Below are 25691 nucleotides of genomic sequence, written 5' to 3' on the forward strand. Positions count from 1 at the left end.
TAACCTGGTGATAAAATCCTGAACTAAACTATGATTCCCCAATCACTCCCCCAGATGAGCCTGCCATCCATTAAAAAGGTAATATTTCTTATCACATTATTTTGAAAGGCAAGTGACTTAAATAAAGAATTTGATTAGAAATCTTACCTGATTTTACACGTATTTATCCAAGTATAAAGTGGCAAAGTTGAGGCCCTTAGTTCCTGGTTCCTAACTGTTTCTGGAAGAATGTGGTAAATTGAAAGGGCATCATGTTTGATTCGACATCTTGCCAATGCCGCAGCCAATTTTGTCTTAAAGCTAGAAATAGAAAAATCCATTCTTGGTAAGTACTGCATTGAAGACAAGACTATCAACTTTCCACTAGAAACATTAACAATGAGATTTAGAATTTTAACAAATACTTCTTCTATAATTCTATTTCAAATTTTTGAAGTCTAAAATTAAAATTTGCCATATTTAAAAATGGAAATCCAATCATCCTTTTTTTCAGTTTTTGATGTCTCTATATAGTTGTGTATCTCCTCAAATATTTTTTTAAATTTATTTTTTTATGGCTGCGTTGGGTCTTTGTTGCTGCACGTGGGCTTTCTCTAGTTGTGATGACAGGGGGCTACTCTTCGTCGTGGTGCATGGGCTTCTCATTGTCATGGCTTCTCTTGTTGCGGAGCACAGGCTCTAGGCGCACGGGCTTCAGTAGTTGTGGCACACAGGCTCAGTAGTTGTGGCTCGCAGGCTCTAGAGCACAGGCTCAGTAGTTGTGGCTCATGGGCTTAGTTGCTCCGCAGCATGTGGAATCTTCCCGGATCAGGGCTCGAACTCGTGTCCCCTGCATTGGCAGGCGGATTCTTAAACACTGCACCATCAGGGAAGTCCTCCTCAAATATTTAAAACAATTGCTGGCTGAGAGACAAATTTCATGTAGTGAAAAAGTTGTAGGATTTAGAGTCAGACAAACTTGAAGTTAAATTCAGGCTCTGTCACTTACTAGCTGTGTGACCTCAGGTGTGATACTGAATCTCTCATCAGCCTCGGTTTTCTCATCTGTAAAATGTGATCAGCTCACCTTGCAATTAATGTGGTGATTAATATCATGTGTGTAAAATACTTAGCACAGTGCCTAGCACATGGCAGATACTCATTATAGGTCAGTTATTATTATCAGAGATGGCAACAGTGTACTCTTGATAAGATTAAGGAACTTTCATGAATCTTATCAAGTCCTTCCCAGTTCTGACTAACCCATACATCAAAATTCCAAATAAAAGAAAAGAAAAACAAGAACTGGTTAGCATAACCATGAAGACCCAATGATATATTTTTTTAATGTCATAGCCCAAATTTTCAATAAATGAGAATACAGGACTTACTCTTGACCTATATTCATAGCATTTTCACAATAGGAATCTAATTGAATAATAAACCTCAAGGATAACCTTGAACGAGAAATGAGGAAGAGATGCCACAAAAAAGTCAAGTTCCTTGAGAGTGGTGTATGTGGCTGCAGAAAGCTTAATAAGACAGAGATAGAGACAGAGAGCAAGAGCAAGGGGTGGGGAGGAAGGGAGAGAGGGAGGGAGGGAAACAGGGAGAGAGGATGAGAACACTGGGGCACTTGGCAGGGTGGGGAGAGGAAAGGGTTATCAAACATTAAGCCTTCTGGGGCTATCATAGAATTAGATTTGTGGGAACTTCCCTGGTGGCACAGTGAAGACTCCATGCTGCCAATGCAGGGGGCCCAGGTTTGACGTCTGGTCAGGGAACTAGATCCTACATGCATGCCACAACTAAGAGTTCTCATGCCACAACTAAGGAGTCTGTGTGCTGCAACTAAGACCCAGTGCAACCAAATAAATTAATTAAATTAAATTTTAAAAAAGAATTAGATTTGTGTAGTGTTATGTCCTAATGTCATAGAACTACAGCAAGGAACATTAAAAATAATTATATATTAATGCACATCAAAGAATAAATTAAAATAAAGGGGATGAGTTACTGTTCTATATTATACACTGAGATGTTCTGAGAACAGACTATTTTTGACTAAACAGTCCTTCCAAATACCTACGTAGTTCGAATTTACCATAAAAAATGTTACAGACAATTATTCAATCATTAAATATAAAGATCAGAGATATGCAGCCTAGAAAAATGTATGTGTTGTGTATATACAGGGAGTATAGGGAGAAAGATTCTCCAAAACCCAGATAGCAAACATTTTGGACTGTAAATTTTAATATAATTTAATCATATAAAAAGTAACTTGAAGTATATGTAGAGTTATAAAGATTCTTATATAAACATACAGTATCAGATTGAGGACAAAGACCAAATCCAAATGCTATTAGGATAACCAGATATATCACTTCCATAAATAAAATATTCTGTGATTACTAAAATAACTTCCATAGCTTTAAGGTAGACTGCAGTGATGAAAATGGAAGCAAAAACAGCCTTTCCCAACATTCTTGATCCAGAACTCCATTTCCTGCTACAATTTGTGTTATGGCAGAGAGTTGCTTAATTATCTTTTTATCAGCATCCCTGTTATACATGTAGCTAGAGCTTTCTCTATATATGTTAAATTTTAGTTATATAATTCCTAAGCTTAAATCTTAAATAAACCCATTAGCTACAGGCCAGAATCCAAACTCTTTATCATGACACACAAGGATATTAATAATTTAACCTGAACCAACTCTTCCTTTCTCAATTCTCACCACTCACATCCATAAATCTACCTCTAGTCACACATTGAACTATTTGTCACTCTTGCTTACATGCCACATCCATTCCCCTCTTTCTCTGCTTTGCTGTTCCTCTGCCTCTCCAGCCAGTGTGATTTGGACTCTGCAATCAGATTACCTGGGTTCAGATTCTGGTTCCACTAATTACTAGCTGTGTGACGTTAGACAAGTTACTTCACTTCTCTAAGCTCTAGGAATTAAGAATAGTATCTAACTTATAGAATGGTGGCAAAGATACTTCTGAATGTATTTAAAGTTAAGTTATTCAAGAAATGATAATGATTAATATGCTTATTCTTTTTTCTTTTTTTGGCTGCGTCAGGTTTTAGTTGAGGCACACGGGATCTGCATTAAGGCATGAGAGATCTCTCATTGCAGCACGTGGGTTTCTCTCTAGTTGTGGCATGCAGGTTTTCTCTTCTCTAGTTGTGGCATGTGGGCTCCAGAGCGTGTGGGCTCTTTAGTTGTGGCGCACGGGCTTAGCTGCCCTGTGGCATGTGGGATCTTAGTTCCCTGACCAGGGATCGAACCCGTGTCCCCTGCAGTGGAAGGCAGATTCTTTACCACTGGATCACCAGGGAAGTCCATATGCTTATTCTTTTATTACTAGTATTAATCAAGTACTGTTATCAGACCTGAGCTAGAAAGACTAAAAGATAGTTTCTACCCTTAAGTAATTTACAATTAGGTGGTAAAGCAGACATATAAACAAATAATTATAGCTCAACATGGTTAATGTTATAAGATACATAGATAAAGAAGAGAGTAAATGTATTGGAAGAAGAACAAAATCAGCCTAAAAGGACTTCCAAAAGGAGAAACCTGAACTATTAAAGGAGGAGCAAGAATTTTCCAGACCACAAGGAGAGAAAAGACATACAGACAGAGGGCAGTGTACCGTAAAAAATGGAGATGTTAAACAGCAAAGCACATTTACAGAGCAATGTTTCTATTTAGAGCAGAAACCTATAGGTTTCTATTCTAAGCACCACTTCCCTTCTGAGAACAGAAACTTCCCCTCTTCTGAAAAATGTTCCTCTCCTTCTTCCATTCATATAATTTTCTTGGGAGGTGTTCCTAACTGACTGTGTCTCCTTGACTACAGTTGATTGGGAGAGGGTGAGCACTTGACCCAAACCAGAGTCAAGCGAATTTTTGTGTGTAGCAACTGAGAGTCAAGCCAGTCTTTCTAGTTTTTGTGCTGTGTACGATGTAAAGCTCCTTAGTAGTCAGCTGTCAAGTTTCCCATTCTATGAACAGAAAAAAAGATCCAAGAATGAAGGGAAAGCACACAAAGAGGCAGAGACTAGAGTCGAAGAGAATCCTGATGATACTTGAGCCACAGGATTTAGTTAGTAGAAGCGTAGCCACATCAATGTCTTTCTTGCAAGTGTCATTGTTCAATTCTTCCGTGTGATACCTTATAATAAAATTTCTCTTTTGTCTAATCTAGTTTGAGTCCTGTGTGTTGTCAAAAAAGAATCCTACCTAGTACAAAAAAGGTTTTACTCCGTTTTGGCTTCAAATTTTCAGAAATTTTATCTAACAATGAACAAAATATTTCAAGTTTTTGTTGTTGTTGTTGGTTTGTTTTGATTTTTGTTTTTGTTTTGTTTTGTTTTGGCCACACCACATGGCTTGTGGAATCTTAGTTCCCTGATCAGGGACTGAACCCAGGCCCTCCGCAGTGAAAGTGCCGAGTCCTAACCACTGGACTGCCAGGGAATTCCCAAAATATCTCAAGTTTTGGAGTGCCATTAGTAATGCCTAACACAAAAGAAATATGGTTCTCTTTAAATATAACTTGAATATTTTCTTAATGCCAAAGGATAATCTTCAGTGAACTGCTTCCCATACAAATATAAAATCAGACATCATACTGACAACTGTTTCAGAATATTCACTACGTAAGTGAAATGGGCTAAGAGTTTCCAAAGAAGGGGTGGAGAGAATGAGAGACAAAAACCCATGAACAAGTGTTTAGGGAGCATTTCAGCAAATGAGAAACGCTGGAGCATTATGTGAATGAGAAAACTGAGGAATAGAAGAAAAGGGATATATCCAAGCAAATGTGATTTATCCCAAAAATCCCTGGTTGGTTTTAACATTCATAAATCATTCAATGTGAATTACCTTACCACATTAATAGAATAAAGGAGAAAAACATGATCATTTCAGATGCTCATCCCAAAACTCTGATCTGTTTCCTTAATTTAGTAAGACTACAGTTTTCCTCTTGAGATCCTCCTTCCTGCACTGCAGTTGGAAAGTACCTGTAGGCATATAGCCAGGACTATTCTAGGGCTCACCTCATTTGTTTTCATTCTCTCAAGGACCAAAATTCTGTGCTGCTTTTTTGTCTAATGTCCAAAATCTTTGCCTCATATATTTTGTCCATCTAGTTGTTTACAGGAGGAATATAGTTTGATCCTAGATACTCTGTCATGACTATATAATCATTATTTTTAAATATCACTTTACCTGCCATGTGGAACAGATTGTGAAAAAGTAAGAGTTACAGGCAGGGAAGGAGGACTACTATTGCAGTAGTCTAAGTGACACATTATAGTGGCTTGGATTTGGACAGTAGGAGTGGAAATGGAAACCAGTAGACACATTCAGCATGTCTTCCAATTGGAGTTACAGAACTTGATGTATTAGGTGTGGTACGGGCACCGGGGAGGGGAGGAAAGAGGAATCAAGGATGATATCTAAGAAGCTGGCAGTGCCTTAATTGTAATGGGGAAGATTTCAGGACAGCTTTGGGTGGTTTGGAAAGGTGTACTACTAAGGTTTTCCTCTCCTTTTGCCTCTCTACTCTTTCACTGCCCATTCTCCAGTTCTGCCTCACCAAAGCCCAACAAATTATTTGGCAGAATCAGATTCTTGGGCTAGTGTAAGGCAGCGGGGGGGGAGTAAGAAAGGGAGAAGCTGTGGTCTCCTTTTATTTAACCCAGTCACATAGTATTTAAAATATAGTTGCATTTTGTACAAGGAATGAGTTCTTAAAGACCTTGCATATGTCAAAAATGATAATAGGTGTCATCTTGGATTATATCTCTAAAGCTATGAACAAATGAAGAAAAAGATACAAGTTGGACTAATAATAACCTGCTGTATAAAAAAATAAATAAAAGAAAATTCCCAAAAAAAAGATACAAGTTGGTATATAGAGTGATAAAACACAAGGATCTCTGGAAGAGACAATAACAACAAAGATCAAACACCATTTTCATAAGGAAGAAATAATTCTCATTCAATTTCTTGCTAAATAATTACTTCTATCACCTCTTAAAATTAGTCTTCGTCTTCTTGGTAGAAACATAACTAAAATATACTTCAAGCTTACAATGATTCTATTTCCCTGAGGACAACAGTGCCCAGCCCCAAGCCACAGATGATCTACAGAGGTTGGCCGCTACCATTCTGTCTCAGTTCAGAATTCTGCTCCATTGGCTATGGGGGACTGGCCCAGGGGAATGCACCTGACCTACATAGAGCCAATCAAATTCCCAGGGGAGGGATTATAATTTAGAGTTGGGGTTAGAGACAATAAATTAGTCTAAGTGAAGAAACTAACATACAACTGTTAACAAATAAGCTCAAGACCTGGAGTGCAATAGTAGGGCTTTCTCCATGTAGACTAGAGAAGCAGAGAAGGCAGATCTGCAGAGGAAAAAAGAATGAAGCAGATATTAAGAGAGAAGCAGAGTTAAAAAGATAAAGCGACAAAGAAGCAGAGATAAAGAAGGTCCTGACATCTTTCCAGTTCCTGCTTTCATCCTCTTCCTGAGTCTCTGAGTTGCATGACACATTCCAATATCTTTAAAGAAGGTCCTGACATCTTTCCAGTTCCTGCTTTCATCCTCTTCCTGAGTCTCTGAGTTGCATGACACATTCCAATATCTTTATAGGAACATTTTCCATTTTGCTCAGGCTAACTGAAGATGGCTTCTATTACTTGAAAGCTGAGACTCTTGATTAAAACCCTTCAGTGTTATCTTTATACATGTATTTTCTCAGCATTATTTTTATCATTATACATGGATTTTTTTCAGTGTTATCTTTATATAAGTATACTGAACTACTGTTCTCTGCAATTCAATCACTAAATACACACATTTCCCCTATAGCATATTATGAATTGAGTATAGCATGAATTGGGTATGAAATAACTTATTAATGTGGGAATAAGATCTGTATTATATGAAGCTCTATTGGTTTGGGTAGGGGGAAAAACTGCACTGACAGTTTCTTGCACTGACAAGAATGGAACCAGATGTGTGTCAAGGCAGGAGGTAGCATGGTATGTATTATGGGGAAAGGGAAAAATCTGGAGAATCAGGAACCTTAGACAGTAATATCTTCTGGTTCCTCTGGCCTCCTGAGCCATGACTTTTGCTTGTCCTATTTCCTGCCTGGCTTGCTAACATTCTCGGCTAAAAATCTGCTGCTCATGAAACCACAGTCTGGTCTTTCTTACTTGGTTGGAGCCCTGTGGCTTTCCTAACCTCAGCTCTCATTATGCTCACTGAGACTAAGTTGAGACTTCCATGAACATCTCCTGAGTCCTGACTAAGTCAAACAGAAACTGACAGCAGCTCAGGAAAGCTGAAACTCAGAGCCGGTCCCAGAGCATACTGTCCCACCAACTATTCTCTGATGTATCTGCACCCATCATGGGTGCCCGTCCTCAGAGGCAGGTTGCCCAGTACTGGTATGGGGGGTGAAGTAGTTGCCCAGAAAACTATGCAGTAATCAGGGGCAAGATCCTTACTTATCTAACACAGAGGGTACATACATCTGATTGCTTTTGCTTTTCTCCATCTCCAAATTTCTCAAGGCTACAACTGACATGAGATATGACTATGTCATATATTTCATCTTCTAGAGTAATTTAGCCACCACTCACTATCTTAAGTGGAAGGAGTAGTAGCATATAAATGGTTAAATCCTGGGCTCTAGAGTCAGCATTCCTGAATGTGTATTCTCCCTACTCCCCTTTCTAGCTCTTTGGCATTAGGCAGGGTCCTTTAACATGTCTGTGTCTCAGTTTTCCCATGTGTAAAAATACAGGTTGGTAACAATATCTACCTCAAAGAGTTGTTATGTAAAGAGCTTCTTATAACAGTGATTGATACATATTAAGTGTTTAATAAAGGTAAGTCATTACTATAACTCCATTACGTGAGTCCTCCGGTCTCAACCTTCAATACTGTAAGTGAAACTGCTTGAGTTTCCCATAATATAAAATATAATATAAAATAATATAAAATGAGATATGACAACTGTTTCAGATTATTCACCTGGTAAAAATCTTCCTACAAGACTGCTGTTGTTGCTATATTGTGCTTTCTATTAAGGTTCAACAATGTAATAACAAAAGCCCTAACAAGAGTAGCATTTAACACTGATTGACCACCTACTAAGTGTCTGACTCTAAGCTCAGCATTTTATATGCATTAGTTTAATTACTTCTCCCAACCACCTTTTTAGGTAGATGCTATTATTATCCCCATATTAGGTTTCTGCTGATATTTCGGATAAAAGGAAAACAAATTTAAAACATGTTAGTTTTGTTCTTAACTACTAACATGAAGTTGTAGATTTTTTTTTTCAACTTGGAAGAGTGATAGGTTCTTATCTACTGTTGGAATTTTCTTGTTTGATACATGTTAGTTTTTTTTTTAAGAGCTATAAACAAAGCCAGGTAAACAAATAATAGCTGTTTCAAATGAAGTGTAACTGAAGTACATGCTAAAAATTGTCAGGAATTTTTCATCATTTTCCAAATACCTACAAGTTGGATCTTACAATTCAAGCTTTGAAAAACAACTTGAATTTAAGCAGAATATTTACTCTGTTCAAGATTTGTTTGTAAAAGAATGCAAGAAACTTATGAACTTTTATATTTTTTCTCTATAAAATTTTAACACTTATCTACACATTATATTGTATACAATTTCACCAGTGAAAATACCAATAATGATTTCATATAAAAAATTGTTTTCACCTTTACAAATTACCTGTTAAGAAGGTTCTCTACTTCTACAACTTCCACTATAGACTCTTCATTATCAGAAAGGAGACGAGCTTGAAATTTTCTATCTTGGAAATCATACAGCATCACAATGATAAGACTGTTCAAATGATCTGGCTACCAAGACGAAACACACATAAAGAAAAGCATACAAACAATATCTAATAGCAATATTTTCCATTCCATTGTTTTTCATAAGAGAGCAGTCATAAAAATATGACTATTTTTACATAGTCTGGTTGAACTGGGAGATAGAAGAGGACTGCAAAGGGACTTCCCTGGTAGCACGGTGGTTAAGAATCCACCTGCCAATGCAGGAGACACAGGTTGAGCCTTGGTCCGGGAAGATCCCACATGCCGCAGAGCAACTAAGCCCGTGCACCACAACTACTAAAGCACGCACTCCTAGAGCCCGTGCTCCACAACAAGAGAAGCCACCGCAATGAGAAGCCCACGCACCACAACAAAGCTGCAACTAGAGTGTCCGCGCACAGCAACAAAGACCCAACGCAGCCAAAAATAAATAAATACACACATACATAAAAGAAAAGGACTGCAAACTAGAAAATAAATCCAATAAAAAATAAACCTTTCAAAAAGGACAATTTTTGGCAGATTCATCAAAATGAAAGGAGTAGGATCTATACTAGAAGCCTTAGAAGTATGAGTTAAGGATGTGTTTTGAAGAAGTCTCAGCATTAAACAAACTAGTTATTTAAATCTGAAGGCTTTTTAGTACTTTCTAAATAACAACCACAAGACAGGTAATTATATAAAAGTTATACACTTACTATTGTGGTGCTTGGGAAGATATAGCTGTCTATTAATATAGCTTCCAAAATATCTTGAACTACAAGACAAGGAAAATGTCTGTTACTGAAAATTCCAAAGCTGAAAATGAAAACTTTGGAATCAAAATACACTTTGGACAATGCTATAAAATACTTTTACTTTCACATCTAAAACATACCTAATTCTTTTTTTTTTTTTTTTTTTTTTTTTGCGGCACGCGGGCCTCTCACTGTTGTGGCCTCTCCCGTTGCGGAGCACAGGCTCCGGACGCACAGGCTCAGTGGCCATGGCTCACGGGCCCAGCCGCTCCGCGGCATGAGGGATCTTCCCCGACCGGGGCACGAATCCGTGTCCCCTGCATCGGCAGGCAGATTCTCAACCACTACACCACCAGGGAAGCCCCATACCTAATTCTTGATAAAGACTCAAATTACAATGACATGATGAAATATTTGTAATCTTATGAATCCTGGACCCCCGTGACTCAGGCTCCACAAGGAATCACAGTCAAAGGAGCATTATCTGAATAGTTGAAGTAGTAATAAAGGAATTCCAACCTTTAATTTATACCCCTTGAAAAACATTAACGAGGATCTAATTTATAATGTCTTATCCTCTTTATGTTGGATATTCTTGGATTCAATTTGCTAATATTTTATTATACAGGGCACATGAGTGCTCCTTTTATTGTAACTACTTAACTATATATATATATATATATATAAAATATAACAAATGCTTTAATAAATAGATTTTTGTTCTATATTTATGTTCATGAAGGATATTGGTCTATAATTTTCTTTTCATAATATCTTTGTCAATGTTGGTATCAGGATTTAAACTCTGGAAGAGTTTGTGTTAAATTGGTGTTATTTCTTACTTAAATATTTGGTAGAACTCACTAGTGATGACATTGATAAGATGACATTTAATCTAAGTCCCAAATGACAAGGAGTTAGCCATGTAAAGATCCAGAAGAAGAGAGCATTCCAGGCAGAGGGATAATTGCAGAGGTACTAAATGAAAACACATGAACACATTTTAAAACCTCCACAGGGCACATGAGTGTTCTTTTGTTATAACTACTTAACTATATATATCATACAACAAATGCTTTCATCAGTTAACAGGAAGCTAAGACAGCTTCAATTAATTCAACATTTATGGAACATCTCCTATATACACAATACACACTGAATTTCAGTTTTTATCTGGGGGATGGGAAAACTAAAAAGAACTGACAAACTTGGGAGCACAGACTCCAATTTTCATAGCAAATCTTTCAGGTATCATTACCCATATTTTAGCCACCAATTGTGGCTGTACTGTACAAGGCAATATCCCCATTTCACTTACAAGGAAAATGAAGTTTACAGTTTCACACCCTTAGTACTTGCAAACCAATTCCTATCTACTTCACAGTTTCTCAGCATGACTCCCAATTTTTGTCACAGAAAATATACTCGTCATAAGAATGAAGGACTTCGGCTTCCCTGGTGGCGCAGTGGTTGAGAATCCGCCTGCCGATGCAGGGGACATGGGTTCGTGCCCCGACTCGGGAAGATCCCACATGCCACGGAGCGGCTGGGCCCGTGAGCCATGGCCACTGTGCCTGTGCGTCCAGAGTCTGTGCTCCGCAATGGGAGAGGCCACAACAGTGAGAGGCCCGCGTACCACACACACACACACACACAAATGAAGGACTTCTAAGATAGCAGACCTGCATAGGCTGTAGAACTTTGAGCAATGGAGTTGCTGGACTCCTAAAAATAGGAGCAGTTGGGCTTCCCTGGTGGCGCAGTGGTTGAGAGTCCGCCTGCCGATGCAGGGGACAGGGGTTCGTGCCCCGGTCCGGGAAGACCCCACGTGCCGCGGAGCGGCTGGGCCCATGGGCCATGGCCGCTGCGCCTGCGCGTCTGGATCCTGTGCTCTGCAGCGGGAGAGGCCACAACAGTGAGAGGCTCACGTACCGCCAAAAAAAAAAAGAATAAAAATAGGAGCAGTAGAATGAAGGCAAAGAAGACAGAACATGATTTTGCCAACACTGCATTTTTTTCCTAGGGCTCTTATCAAAACTGACAATCTGTCTCTAATATTGTGCAGAATGCATTGCCTTTATATATCTATAGTTTACAGAACGTTCTCACATAGCAATATCAACTTTAATTATGTATACTCTAGATAGTGCTTTCTATGTGCTAGACACTGTTCTAAATGCTTTCCATATATCAATTCATTTAACCCTCACAACAACCCTATGAATTAGATACCATCATTATCCCATTTTATAGAGTAGGAAATGAGGCACTGACTGGTTAAGTAATATTTTCATAGTCACACAGCAAGAGTCAGATCAGGGACTCAAACCCAGGCAGTCTGGCACCCAAGTGCATGCTTCTCACCACATTATGCTGCCTATCCTCTACTTACTCTTAAAACAAACCATTCTGGATAAATAAAACACACTGCTAATGACTGACGTGGGTTATCAGGACTTATTTGAAGATAGCAAACCTCACCTATCCTAGTTCAGCACAATAGCTCCAATTATCCCTAGTGCCCCACTAATTAAAGCCTCTTCTCTTTAGTCTGTTGAAGGGAACACTTTTTTTAAAAATTTATTTTATTTTATTTATTTTATTTTTTTTGGCTGCGTTGGGTCTTCATTGCTGCGCGCGGGCATTCTCCAGTTGTGGCGAGCAGAGACTACTCTTCATTGTGGTGCACGGGCTTCTCACTGCAGTGGCTTCTCTTGTTGCAGAGCATGGGCTCTAGGCGTGTGGGCTTCAGTTGTTGTGGCACGTGGGCTCAGCAGTTGTGGCTTTTGAGCTCTAGAGTGCAGGCTCAGTAGTTGTGGCACACAGGCTTAGTTGCTCCATGGCATGTGGGATCTTCCCGGACCAGGGCTTGAACCCGTGTCCCCTGCATTGATAGGCAGATTCTTAACCACTGCACCACCAGGGAAGCCCTGTTGAAGGGAACTCTTAATCCTCATTCCTCATGTTTCCAATGCAGAAGGCCTTCCCTAGAGAAACACCCTTGGACTCTTTCCCTACCCCTTACTTATCACTCCATGTGAAAAGAAAACTGAGCTTATTTAATTAGTGAATCTGGAAGAATGAACAGGGGCATGTATCACTCCCTCCCACTTCCAGTCTTTGTCTGCCAGTGTTTCTGCAGGAGGTGGGCATGCATTCCAGACTGCTCTTTGCCACGTGCCTTACATGAGTTGGGTGGAGGGATCTGCAATTCTTCAGCTGTGTCTGGATTAGATGGGAAGTTCTAATTCAGGAATAAAGTATTTGCAAGCCTGCTTGACTGAAGATCTAAAGCCATGTCCCTGGACATCTTTTTTTTTTTCTTTTTTCTCTCCATGGGTTCCAAACTCAAGTGTAAAAGGAGGAGTGCTATTTATTGGACCCCTGAAACTCACACAGTCTGCCTGATCATCCCTCCCGTTCTGGAAGAGAGATGGAAGATATTTCTTCTTTTGACTCTCCCCTAGGTTCTCCTTCTCTATTTTTATTGTGTTCATAGAGTTTCCTTCAAATCCACTTTATATAATTCACTTCTAGAACTTTCATTTCAAGGATGCCAAGGCTGAGGGGGATCAAGAAGGTGGAGTAGGAAGATGTGGAGCTCACCTCTCCCCATAAACAGTTCAAAATTACTTCTACACGTGGAACAATTTTCTGGGAAAAATAACTGGAAACTGGCAGAAGAACCAAGGCAGCAAGAAACAGCTCCAAATAACCAGGCAGGGACAGAAAAAAAAAAAAAGCGTCAGGTTGGGAACTGAGCCCCTGGGAGCGACCTCTGTAAGGAAAAGAAGGTCCACACAGGTGGACCCTCGCCCTGGGGAGTAAGCAGGTCGAACCACAATCTGGGCATCCCAGTCCTGAGGTCCTTCGCAGAGGAGACAGGCCCCCTTGTCTGCTGAGAAATCCACTGGGACAGACAGAGGGCTGGAGAAGCCTAGGCTCTACACGTGAGGAGTGACCACATGCTGGCTTGCTGAGAACCAGGGCAAAGAGAGCCTTGCACTGGCAACTGCCACCTTGCCCCACCTTCCCAATCCAAAGGGGCGAACACCCTGGCCCCATTCACTCCACACCACAGCCTGGCATGAAATCTGGGCAGAGACTCAGTGTTGCTGCATAGAGACAGACCAGGGCACCTGGGTTGTGATCCAGGTGGAGTCACAGAGGCCACTGTCAGTATGCATGTGAGGCAGCACCACAGGAGCCTTCACTGGCTAAGTGCTGAATCTTGGGCATACAGGCCCTAGGAGAGAACTCAATCTAGCTACCGCAGAGGTAGCTGGGAGGTCCTGAGGCATGGTCTGGGTGGAATGGTGACAACCACTGTCAGCAAGCTCAGGAGTAGCAGTGGTTAGTCTCCTAGAAAGAATACCCCAGTGTGCCCACACCACACCGCAGCGTAGCGCTAGATATGGGGCAGACAGGTCTTGGGAGTGTGCCACAGACGCAGCCCAGACCTCAGGCAGCAGCACAGCCACCTCAATTCCTGCAGCCACAACACCCCGACCCTCATCCCCAGCCTACTCCACACCATAGCCTTTAACTAGATCTGAGACAAACACAACAGAGAAAGGGACACGACCCGGGGCTGCTTCTGAGTGGAACTATGGATGCCTACCCAGGCAGCACATAGGTGCTCTGTGACCATGTGGGAGTCACTTGCTTCAGAAATCACCTCCTTTGGGGCACAGCACATACTCAAAGGCAATGGAGTCTGACTGAACACAACCCTCAAGCCTTCCACCCCAAGAACTGAGCAGGCCCTGCCCCTGACAGGGCAGTCACAGCCATGGAGCAGAGAGAAAGCCCTGCCTCACATCCAGTACAAGCTCTGGACACCAGAATACCAGCCACACTCCCATCAAGGGGATAATGGCCAGCACACCCTGAGGAAAGATGCAGCTGAAGTCCATACCAAAACCAGCCACTGCGCCAAAAACACTGGACACACACAATCTACACAGGGACACTCCCACATAAAAACACCCTTCAAGACCACCGTAGATAAATGTTCCTCCTAAATTCATATAGAGACAGAGAAAGAAAGTTAAGTAAAACAAAAAGGCAGAGGAACTACTCCCAATTAAAAGAACAAGAGAAATCCCCTGAAAGAACAGATAATAAAACAGAGCCCACTAGTCTACTAGACTCTGAGTTCAAAAAGGAGATAATAAAAATTCTAACTGAATTAAGAAAGAGTATCGATAGAAATGCACATCACTGTAATGAGGAACTAGAAGCTATAAAGATGAACCAATCAAAAATAGACAATTCAATTGCTGAGATTAAAAACCAATCTAGAAGCAATGAAGAGCAGACTAAATGCCACAGAAGAATGAATAAGTGACCTGGAAGACAGCATAATGGAAATCACTAAATCAGAAGAGCAGACAGAAAGACAATTAAAAAAAGAAATGATAGCAACATATGAGATTTATGAGATAATACAAAACGTGCCAACGGATGCATAATAGGTGTTCCAGAAGGGAAAGAGAAAGAGAATTGAAAGTGTAATTGAAGAAATTATGGCTGAAAACTTCCCAAATCTAAACAAGGAAACAGATATCAGGTACAGGAAGCACAGAAGGTCCCAAACAAGATGAACTCAAAGAGATCCACACCAAGACATATCATAATTAAAATGAAAAATTTATTTTATTTTATTTTATTTGGCCACACCACACAGCTTGCAGGATCTCAGTTCCCTGACCAGGCATCAAACCCGGACCACAGCAATGAAAGTGCCAAGTCCTAACCACTGGACCACCAGGGAATTCCCTAAAATGACAAATTTTAAAATAAAGAAAGGATTCTAAAGGTAGCCAGAGAAAAACAAAGAGTCAGTTACAAGGGAACCCCCATATGGCTATCAGCAGATTTCTCTGCAGAAAACTTCGCAGTCCAGAAAGGAGTGGCATTATATATTCAAAGTCCTGAAAAGGAAAACCTGCAACCTAGGATACTCTACCCAGCAAGATTATCATTTAGAACAGAAGAAGAGAAAAAATTTCTTAGACAAGCAAAAACTAAAAGAACTCAGCAATATTAAACCTACCCTAAAAGAAACATTGAAGGATACTCTCTAAATAGAAAAGAAGCAAGAAACTATAGGAAAGGGAAAATCACAATAGGAAAGGCAAATATATAAAAGGATTGAAGTTCACTTAAGTCAGTACACAGATTAAAAAACAATCAAAAAATTGTAAAAGCAACTATAACTACAACTAACAGTAAAAAGATATGCATGAAGATGTAAAATAGGACAGCAAAATCACAAAATATGGGTGAGGGAAGTATAAAAATACAGATCGTTTAGAATGTGTTTGAAGTTGAATGACTATCAATTTAAAGCCAGTAGACACAGCTGTGAGTTAACATACTTGAATTCCATGGTAACCACAAATTTAAAATATACAGTAGTTTCACAAGAACCAAAAAGAAAGTAACTCAAGCATACTACAAAAAAAAATTATCAAACCACAAAAGGAAAAACAAAAAGAAGAAATAAAGAATTATAAAAACAACTGAAAAACAAGGATTAAATGGCAATAAGTACATACCTATCAATAATTACCTTAAATGTCAATGGACTAAATGCTCCAATCAAAAGACACAGCGTGGCAGATTGGATGAAGAAACAAACAAACAAAAAAACAAGAACCCGTAGTATGCTGCCTATGAGAGACTTCCTTCAGGGTGAAAGACACACAGACTGAAAGTGAGGGATGAAAATAGACAGTTCATGCAAATGGAAACACAAAGAAAGTGGGGGTAGCAATATTCACATCAGACAAAGTAGACTTTAAAACAAAGTCCATAAAGAAGGGCATTATATAATGAAAATGAGATCAATACAAGAAGATAATATGCTCGTTAACATATAACCCTCCAATACAGCAGCACCTAAACATATAAAAGAAATACAAACAGACATAAAGGGAGAAACTGACAATACAATAGTAGCCAACCTTAACACCCCTTTTGACATCAATGCACAGATCATCCAGACAAAAAATCAGTAAGGCAACAGAGGTTCTAAATGACACAATCAGTTGAACTTAATTGATATCTACAGAACACTACATCCAAAAAAACCAGAATACAGATTCTTTTCAAGGGTACATGAAATGTTCTCTAGGACAGACCACATACTAGGTCGTAAAACAAGCCTCAAAAAATTTAAAAGGATAGAAATTATTTGAAACATCTTATCTGACTACAACAGTATGAAACCAGAAATCAACCACAGAAAGAAAAACAGGAAATGAACACATGGAGACTAAACAACATGCTACTACGAAACGAATGGCTCAACAATGAAATCAAAGAAGAAATCAAGAAATGCCTCAAGACAAGTGAAAATGAAAACACAACCTTACAAAATCTATGGGATGCTGCCAAAGCAGATCTAAGAGGGACATTCAAAGTGAATCAGGCCTTCCTCAAGATACAAGAAAAATCTCAAATAAACAACCTAACCAACTATCTAAAAGAATTAGAAAAAGAAGAACAAACAAAACCTAGTCATCAGAAGGAAGGAAATAATAAAAATCAGAAAAGAAATAGAGATCAAGAAAACTGGGGCTTCCCTGGTGGCGCAGTGGTTGAGAATCCGCCTGCCGATGCAGGGGACACGGGTTCGTGCCCCGGTCCGGGAAGATCCCACATGCCGCGGAGCAGCTGGGCCCATGAGCCATGGCCCCTGAGCCTGCGCGTCCAGAGCCTGTGCTCCGCAATGGGAGAGGCCACAACAGTGAGAGGCCCGCGTACCACAAAAAAAAAAAAAAAAAGAAAACAACAGAGGGACTTCCCTGGTAGCACAGTGGTTAAGAATCTGCCTGCCAGTGCAGGGGACATGGGTTTGATCCCTGGTCCAGGAAGATCCCACATGCCACAGAGCAATTAAGCCCGTGCACCACAACTACTGAAGCCTGCGTGCCCCAGAGCCTGCATGCCACAACTACTGAGCCCACACGCTGCAACTACTGAAACCCATGTGCTCTAGGGCCATTATGCCGCAAGTACTGAGCCCACATGTGCAACTACTGAAGCCCGTGCTCCTAGAGCCCTTGCTCCGCAACAAGAGAAACCACCACAATGAGAAGCCCATACACCACAACAAAGAGTAGCCCCTGCTCGCTGCAACTAGAGAAAGCCCATGTGCAACAACAAAGACCCAACACAGCCAAAAATAAATTTTTAAAAATAATAAAATAAAAAAATAAAATAAAGTAAAATAGAAAACAACAGAAAAGATCAATAAAACCAAGAGCTGTTTTTTGGAGAAAGATAAACAAATTCAACAAACCTCTAGACAGGTTCAACATGAAGAAAAGAGAGAAAACCCAAATAAACAAAATAAGAAATGAAAGAGGAGAAGTAACAGCTGATACTGAAATACAAAAAAACATAAGAGAATACTATGAACAGTTATATGCCAAAAAATTGGACAACCTAGAAGAAATGGACAGTTTCTAAAAACATAAGACTTGCAAGAACTGAGTCCAGAAGAAACAGATAAATTGAACAGAACAATCATCAGATGTGAAATAGAATCTGTAATTAAAAAAAAAAACCTCCCTGCAAACAAAAGTCCAGGAGCAGATGGCTTCACTGGGGAATTCTACCAAACATACAATGAAGAAATTATACCGATCCTTCTCAAAATATTTGAAAAAATTGAAGAGAAGCCAACACTGTGAAATTCATTCTATGAAGCCACCATCACTCTGATACCACAACCAGACAAAGACACTACAAAAAAAAGGAAATTATAGGCCAATATTTTTTATGAATATAGATGCAGAAATCTTCAAAAAAATATTAGCAAACTGAATCCAACAATACATAAAAAGGATCATACATCATGACCAAGTGGGATTCATTCCAGGGTCGTAAGGATGGTTCAACATATGCAAATCAATCAGTGTGATACACCACATTAACAAAAGGAAAGACAAAACCACAAGATCATTTCAAAAGACACAGGAAAGCATCTCATAAAATTTGACATTATTCCTAATAAAAACTCTCACCAAAGTAGGTATAGAGGGAACATATCTCAACATAATAATAGCCATTTATGACAAACTCACAGCCAACATAATACTCAACAGTGAAAAGCTGAATGCCTTCCCACTAAATTCTGGAACAAGACAAGGATGCCCACCCTCACCACTTCTACTCAACATAGTACTGGAAGTCCTAGCCCCAACAATCAGATAAGAAAAAGAAATAAAAGGTATCCAAATTGTAAGGGAAGAGGTAAAACTTACACTATTTGGAGATGACATGATACTCTATATAGAGAATCCTAAAGTCTTCACACAAAAACTATTAGAACTAATAAATGAATTCAGCAAGGTAGCAGGATACAAGATTAATATACAGAAATTTGTTGTATTTCTTTACACTAACAATGAAAGGGAAAATTTTAAAAGTTGTATCGTTTATTGCATTAAAAAAACCCTAGGAATAAACTTAACCAAGGTGAAAGACCTATACACTGAAAATTATAAAACACTGATAAAGGAAACTGAAGATGATTCAAAAAAATGAAAAGGTAGTCCATGCTCTTGGATTGGAAGAATTAATATTGCTAAAGTGAAGCACTCTACATATTTAATGCAATCATTATCAAAATACCCATGACATTTTTCAAGAACTAGAACAAATAACCCTAAAATGGATATGGAACCACAAAAGGCCCAGAACTGCCAAAGCAATCCTAAGGCAAAAGAACAAAGCTGGAGGTATAACCTTTCCAGACTTTAGACTATACTACAAAGCTACAGTAATCGAAACAGTGTGGTATTGGCACAAAAACAGACATATAGATCAATGGAACAGTATAGGGAGCCCAGAAATAAATCCACATACCTGTGGTCAACTAATCTATGACAAAGGAGACAAGAATATACCATGGAGAAAAGACAGCCTCTTCAGCAAGTGGTGTTGGGAAAACTGGACAGCAACCTGTATCAATGAAATTACAACACTCCCTCACACCATACATAAAAATAAGTTTGAAATGGCTTATATTACTAAATATAAGACATGACATCATAAAACTCCTAGAAGAGAACATAGGCAAAACATTCTTGGACATAAATCATAGCAATATTTTCTTAAGTCAGTCTCTCAAGGCAATAGAAAAAAAAAGCAAAAATAAATAAATGGGACCTAATCAAACTTAAAAGCTTTGAAATAGCAAAGGAAACCATCTGCAAAACAAAAAGACAATCTACAGAATGGGAGAAAATTATCTGTAAAAAATGCTACCAACAAGGACTTCATAGTCAAAATATACAAACAGCTCATACAACTCAGTACCAAAAAAACAAACAAGCCAATCACAAAGTGGGCAGAAGACCTAAATAGACATTTCTCCAAAGAAGACATACAGATGGCCAACAGGCACATGAAAAGACGCTCAACATCACTGATTATTACAGAAATGCAAATCAAAACCACAACAAGGTATCACCTCACACCGGTCAGAATGACTATCATCAAAAAGTCTACACATAATAAATGCTGGAGAAGGTGTGGAGAAAATGGAACCCTTGTACACTATTGGTGGGAATGTATATTGTTGTAGCCACTATGGAAAACCACATGCAGGTTCCTTAATAAAACAGAAAATAGATCCATATCATCCATCAATCCCACTCCTGGGTATATATCCAGAAAAGATGAAAACTCTAAATCAAAAAGATACACGCACTCCAATGTTCACAGCAGCACTATTTATAATAGCCAAGACATGGAAACAACCCAAGTGCCCATCAACAGATGACTGGCTTAAGATGCGGTGTATATATATACAATGGGATGTTACTCAGCCATAAAAAAAGAATGAAATATTGCCATTTGCAGCAACATGGATGGATCTATAGAACATTACACTTAGTGAAGTAAGACAGAGAAAGACAAATACTATCTGATATCACTTATACATGGAATCTAAAAACAATACAAATGAATCTATATATAAAACAGACGCAAAGACATAGAAAACAAACTTATGATTACTAAAAGGAAAAGGAGGGACAAATTAGGAGTATGGGATTAACAGGTACAAACTACTATACATAAAATAGATAAGCAACAAAGATTTACTGTATAGCACAGGAAACTATATTCAATATCTTGTAATAAGCTGTAATGGCATATAATCTGAAAAAAAAAAAATAACTGAATCACTTAGCTGTGAACTGAAACTAACAGAATATTGTAATTCAACTATACTTCAGTTAAAAAAAAAAGAACACCAAGGCCCTCTTATAATTATAAATATAGGTACGTGGGGTTTTTGTATCTGTGGAAGGAGGGAAACTTGACAACCTTCATAGATATTGTCATACATTGTTGCTGGGAGAATTAAGCACTGTCTGTAAGACCCCTTTGAGAAAAGACAATAGAAAGCTGTACCTGGTCTCTTCTGGACTTTGTCCTGTGTATATTTTTCTGGTGCTGATTTTAATCTTTTTCCTTTCATTGTAGGAAACTGTAACCATGAGTATAACAGCTTTACTGAGTTCTGTGAGTCCTTCTAGTGAAACATTGAACTTGAGGGTGGTCTTGGGGATCCCTGACTACACATACTTATTCCCAAAGCCATAACCAGACCATATATTAAGTATTTGCTAGGTTTTTCACTGACAGGTTACATGATTTTGAAATGACCGAGTTAATGCCACAGCCAGTTCCTCGGACTGAGAGGTCATCAAATACTATTTACAACTAGAGAGGTTGGAGAAAGAATTAAGCCAGGAATAAGATCAACAATTTCAGGAACATCTCTTTCCTCAATTTTTTTTCTTAATGGGTTGTTCATTAATTTATTTTTTAAGAAATCGTTTTGCCAGTTTTCCTTCTGTTTTAATATTTAATAGTCCTTGAAACATCCAGAGATACTTTTTAAAAATAAATTAGCTGCTAGTACTCTACTTCTTTGACGTAAGTCAAAGGAATAAGTTAATGGGAATATGTTACTCTTCATTACCTTCTTTAGCAGAAAATTGACCTTGCAGTTATTCAGCAGAGTGAGACTAGTGGTGGTCATTTCAACAAACATGATTCTGAGCCCTTTAAACCTTTAAAAGATTAATCAGAAAAATACACTCTCTGCTTTGAAAGACCTTATACACAAAGGACATCAACAAAAGGGCAAATAATAAAACTGGAAAACATAAAACACAACCAAAAAAAAATGCACTTAACATTTGTATAATTAGGTTTTTTCTTTATACTTCCTTATAAAGATATGGTAATATGATCCAATTATTTGTTCACAAATTCACAAACAAAAGAGACCATTACTCAAGCTCTCTTTAGTTTGTGCATTAACCTTTTCAGCTTTACTGCTTCTATAAAACCTTAGGGAAGAAATCCTCAGTTTTCTTTCCTGAACCATGATTCCCTGAACCTATACTGTATAAGCCAGATGTGAGTTTACAAAATATTACATGTGAAAGTATTGATAGAACACTGATAATACAAAAGACCAAAGTGAAATGCATAAGAGTCTCCAATATTTTAAAGCAAAATATCAGGTTCTTAATTATCTTGGAAACCCACTGAACTTAGGAATTCTAGTTTTATTCCATTTGAACATTCAGAAATTATTCAGATGATAATTTAAAGCAAGATATTATCATTAAGAAAATAATAGTTGTACCAAGTAAAAAACCAAAGCCATCTCATCTTAGAATTTGAACTTATAAAAATGAACATTTCAAGGAAAAGTAGGTTTATAAAGGTCTATGACAATAATTTATCTAAATGGAATTTCTGGGTTATTAAAAAATGTCAATCACAAGACCCTTTCATAAAACAGAAATATAGATCAAGAGAAAGAAAAAGATAATCTACCATACACATCACTATAGCATGACCATCTAGTCAATGCATTAATTTTACAAAGAATAATTTCAGGCTTTTATAATTGATTTCTAAAGGTAAGATTCAATATTCTTATCAGGGAAAAAAATTGTCTATAATAGAATTTTGGCATTACCATTAAATATCAACTCATCAACATAAATGCCTAGTCTGCATTTCATTGTTGCAAGGAGAAAATGTTCAAATGTTCACCTGACTCATGATTTAAAGTACAACACTCTGGTTGGTCTTTAAATCTGCATTTTTAAAAAGGAAGAGGAGGGAAGGGATGAAATAGAATCTGAAGGATTAAACTGGAGGAGGGAAAAATGGCTAAGATAGATTTTAAAAGAAAAAAAAAAGATCACAAGCAGAAAATAAAGAAATGAAAGGCAAAGAGTAGTTGCCTCTTAACATCATATAAATTTTTCTCTGTGATGGCAAATTCCTGGCTTCAGAGTTGAGCTACCTCATGTCTGCAGACAACCAAAAATATACATTCGTATCTGAATAATTAATAGAACATTTTAATTCACTGAACAATTGTTAACTGCCTCTGTGCAAGGATGTACAAGGCCCAGTAAGTACTAACACTAAGGAAACACATGCAAATGAGTGATGCCCTTTCTGGGTGACTCTTTAGGAAGCTCATCATTTCAGCCAGACTGCTAATAACTCCTAACATTTCTGGAACTTCTCTTGGAATACTCAGTACACAAACCAATATAAACTTTATAGTTTATATTGTATTAGAGTTTATAGCTAGTACAGAAACATGTCTCCAGGCCCTTTGACTGCTCTCACAGTAAAAATATTTGATTCTGTACTGGAGTCAACTCTATACTCAGAAGTTGATCATTACCCACCCTTGAGGGAATCTGCAATATTACACCTCAAATCCTGGCAAGCAAGTTAGAAAGGGGACTTTTACAAAAATTTGAAAAAATAAATTTACAAGCTTCCAAAATTTAAGCGAATGGCAGTGAATCGGATCATCTTAACTTGATTTAATTTTGACCCATCTAAGGACAAGGCACAGTTCTAGGCACAGGGAAATCTGCAGAGGAAAATACGTTTCTGGCCTGAAAGAGCTTGTTGTACAGGGAAACTCTCCTAATGCCTGGACATTTACAACTGACCAAAGATATTCATAAGCCTAAAAACAAAACCTGGTGTGTGCATGAGGGGGCAGGAGGGGGGACTGCACTCCACAGATTCTCTCATTATTTTCCGTTAGTGCTGTCAAGACGGGTACTACTCACACTTCAGGGCACTGAAAGCCAGCTCATAGGACAAACGCTGAAAGGATTCATCCTCAGACTCGGTGGAGGACGGCAGGGGCTCATTCCGATACTTTATTAAGACTTTCTCTGGTGACTTCTCGAATCGAATGCCCTGAAAAATGTTCGCTGCCATAATGTAAACGGAGTCCGGATAGCCAGTTTTTTCGGGCAAACCAGTTGACGTTTTTTCGCTGTATGCTGTGTCCCCTGACAGTGCCAGGGAAGAGAGTTGGGAGATCTCCTCAGTAGTTTTTTCTTCCGAAAACTCCACTTCACTGGCGGAGTTAAGCATGTTTGCCCCTTCACTGTCGTAACTCAAGCTTGAAATACAATTCAGATGTCCCAGGAAATGGTTTTCCTTGTACCTTAAGCATCGTCTCTGAAAAGAAAAGATTATCTCGGTAAATCACTATTTCTGCAGGACCACACTTGGTGGCCCACCTCGTGTGGCCCTGAAGACCAAGAGGTGGCATTTACTGGCCGACCCGAGCATCCCATACTTCGAGCCGGGCAAGTCCCAATCCCAACGAAACCTCCACACACTCACAAAGGGAGAGGGGTGGAGACGGCACCGAATCGCCTCCGAAGCGACGAGACTTTTACCGAGGCCCGTTTGGGAGCGTCTGCGGCCCCTCGAGCGCTCCTTTCACTGGCTCCCGCGAGTCCTCCCTCACCCCAGAGGGCGGAGGTTCCCCGGGGCTTTGGGGACAGAGACGCCGCAGCCACAGCTGCAGCACTTCGGGCACCTGTGGCTGGTGCCTGAAACAGCGCCCTCGGGAGCCGCGGGACCGCGAGGCTGCGGAGACGACCCGCGCCGGCCGTTTGGTTCAAGTGAGCCTCTCCCACCCGTCAGGGTCGGGGCAGGGGGGTCGCGATCCCGGCTCTCGCTTCGCTCGGGTTCCCGGAGGGTGGACGCGCCTCAGGGCTTCACCCGCCCGTGCGCTGTCGCGCTTGACGGACGCAGTGGCGGAGCACGGTGGAGCGCGAGGCTGGTGAACCAGTTGACTCAGGCCGCGGAAAGGTAGGCCTCCCCCGCCTGTAGCAGTCCGCCGGCCCAGGACTCGGGTCTCCTTGGCAACCAAGGTGGGGGAGGGAACGCCGCCGGAGGGCAATTCCCGCGGGATTTGGCCAGAGCCTACTTTTTCTCAGCGAGCTGCTCTTGCTTCGTCGTCCCGGGGACCCTTGTTGTCAGTCTTTCGTGGAGTTGAAGGCCCCTGCACAGTTGGACCGCGCAATCCTGAGAGTCCTCGACCTCCCCAGAATCACAGTGGCCCCTTTTCCCCAACACGCCCCCTGCGGTCTCACTGAAAGCGAGAATTTTGTATCGCTGACAACAGCCAGTTTAGCGCATTTAGTGAGGGCGCAGGAAATGTTAAAACAGATGAGTGTAGAACTACGGAAGAAAAGGAAAAAAAGGGACTAGTCGACTTTATTTCCACGCTTTTTAGAACAATAGATATCACATTAGACTGACCCTTCCAGAGCAAGTTGTGTAAAGACCTTTGCCAATTTAAGACCTCATCCTTCCTTTCCAGGAGTTGCCTGCAAAGAAATGCTGCTGAAATGGGCCTACAAAAAATCAAATTCACCCCACCCTTCAAATTATAGAATGTAACTAGGATTATATATAAACCACCCCAAGGGGTTTTAATATGGCTACTTTAATTTTTAAGAGCCCTGGAGCGAAGTCTGCATCCTAATGCATCAAAGAAAGTGAGCTGTGCTCATTTTTAAAGGTAGTGGAAAAATACTCTCTTAATTTCTAGAATAAAAACAAAATGAATGAGATTTAAATCTTCTATTGAGTTTATGTGCATTTTAAACACTTCATTGATAGCCTTTTAGCCTGTTATCTCCAAAGTGCATGTTCTAAAACTGGAAAGGAAAAGATGGCTTTTTTTCC

The 25691-nt window shown here is 39.5% G+C and overlaps 1 protein-coding gene across 2 annotated transcripts in view; it reads right to left on the bottom strand.

The window, feature by feature from the left end:
• The window catches only part of NSUN7 (NOP2/Sun RNA methyltransferase family member 7), a 59209-nt gene extending 34621 nt beyond the window's left edge, over positions 1–24588 (bottom strand). For both annotated transcript variants that reach the window (XM_067036216.1, XM_067036215.1), the window contains exons 1-5: positions 24336–24588; positions 23768–24167; positions 9579–9637; positions 8774–8904; positions 148–300 (exon numbers count right to left, since the gene is read on the bottom strand). In XM_067036216.1, the coding sequence (XP_066892317.1) occupies positions 148–300; positions 8774–8904; positions 9579–9637; positions 23768–24080 (656 nt within the window). In that variant the 5' untranslated portion in view covers positions 24081–24167; positions 24336–24588. The remainder of the gene's footprint in view (positions 1–147; positions 301–8773; positions 8905–9578; positions 9638–23767; positions 24168–24335) is intronic.
• Positions 24589–25691: the final 1103 nt, after the last annotated feature.

Source organism: Kogia breviceps, chromosome 6 (genome assembly GCF_026419965.1).
Source record: "Kogia breviceps isolate mKogBre1 chromosome 6, mKogBre1 haplotype 1, whole genome shotgun sequence".
NCBI classification, from domain to species: Eukaryota; Metazoa; Chordata; class Mammalia; order Artiodactyla; family Physeteridae; genus Kogia; species Kogia breviceps.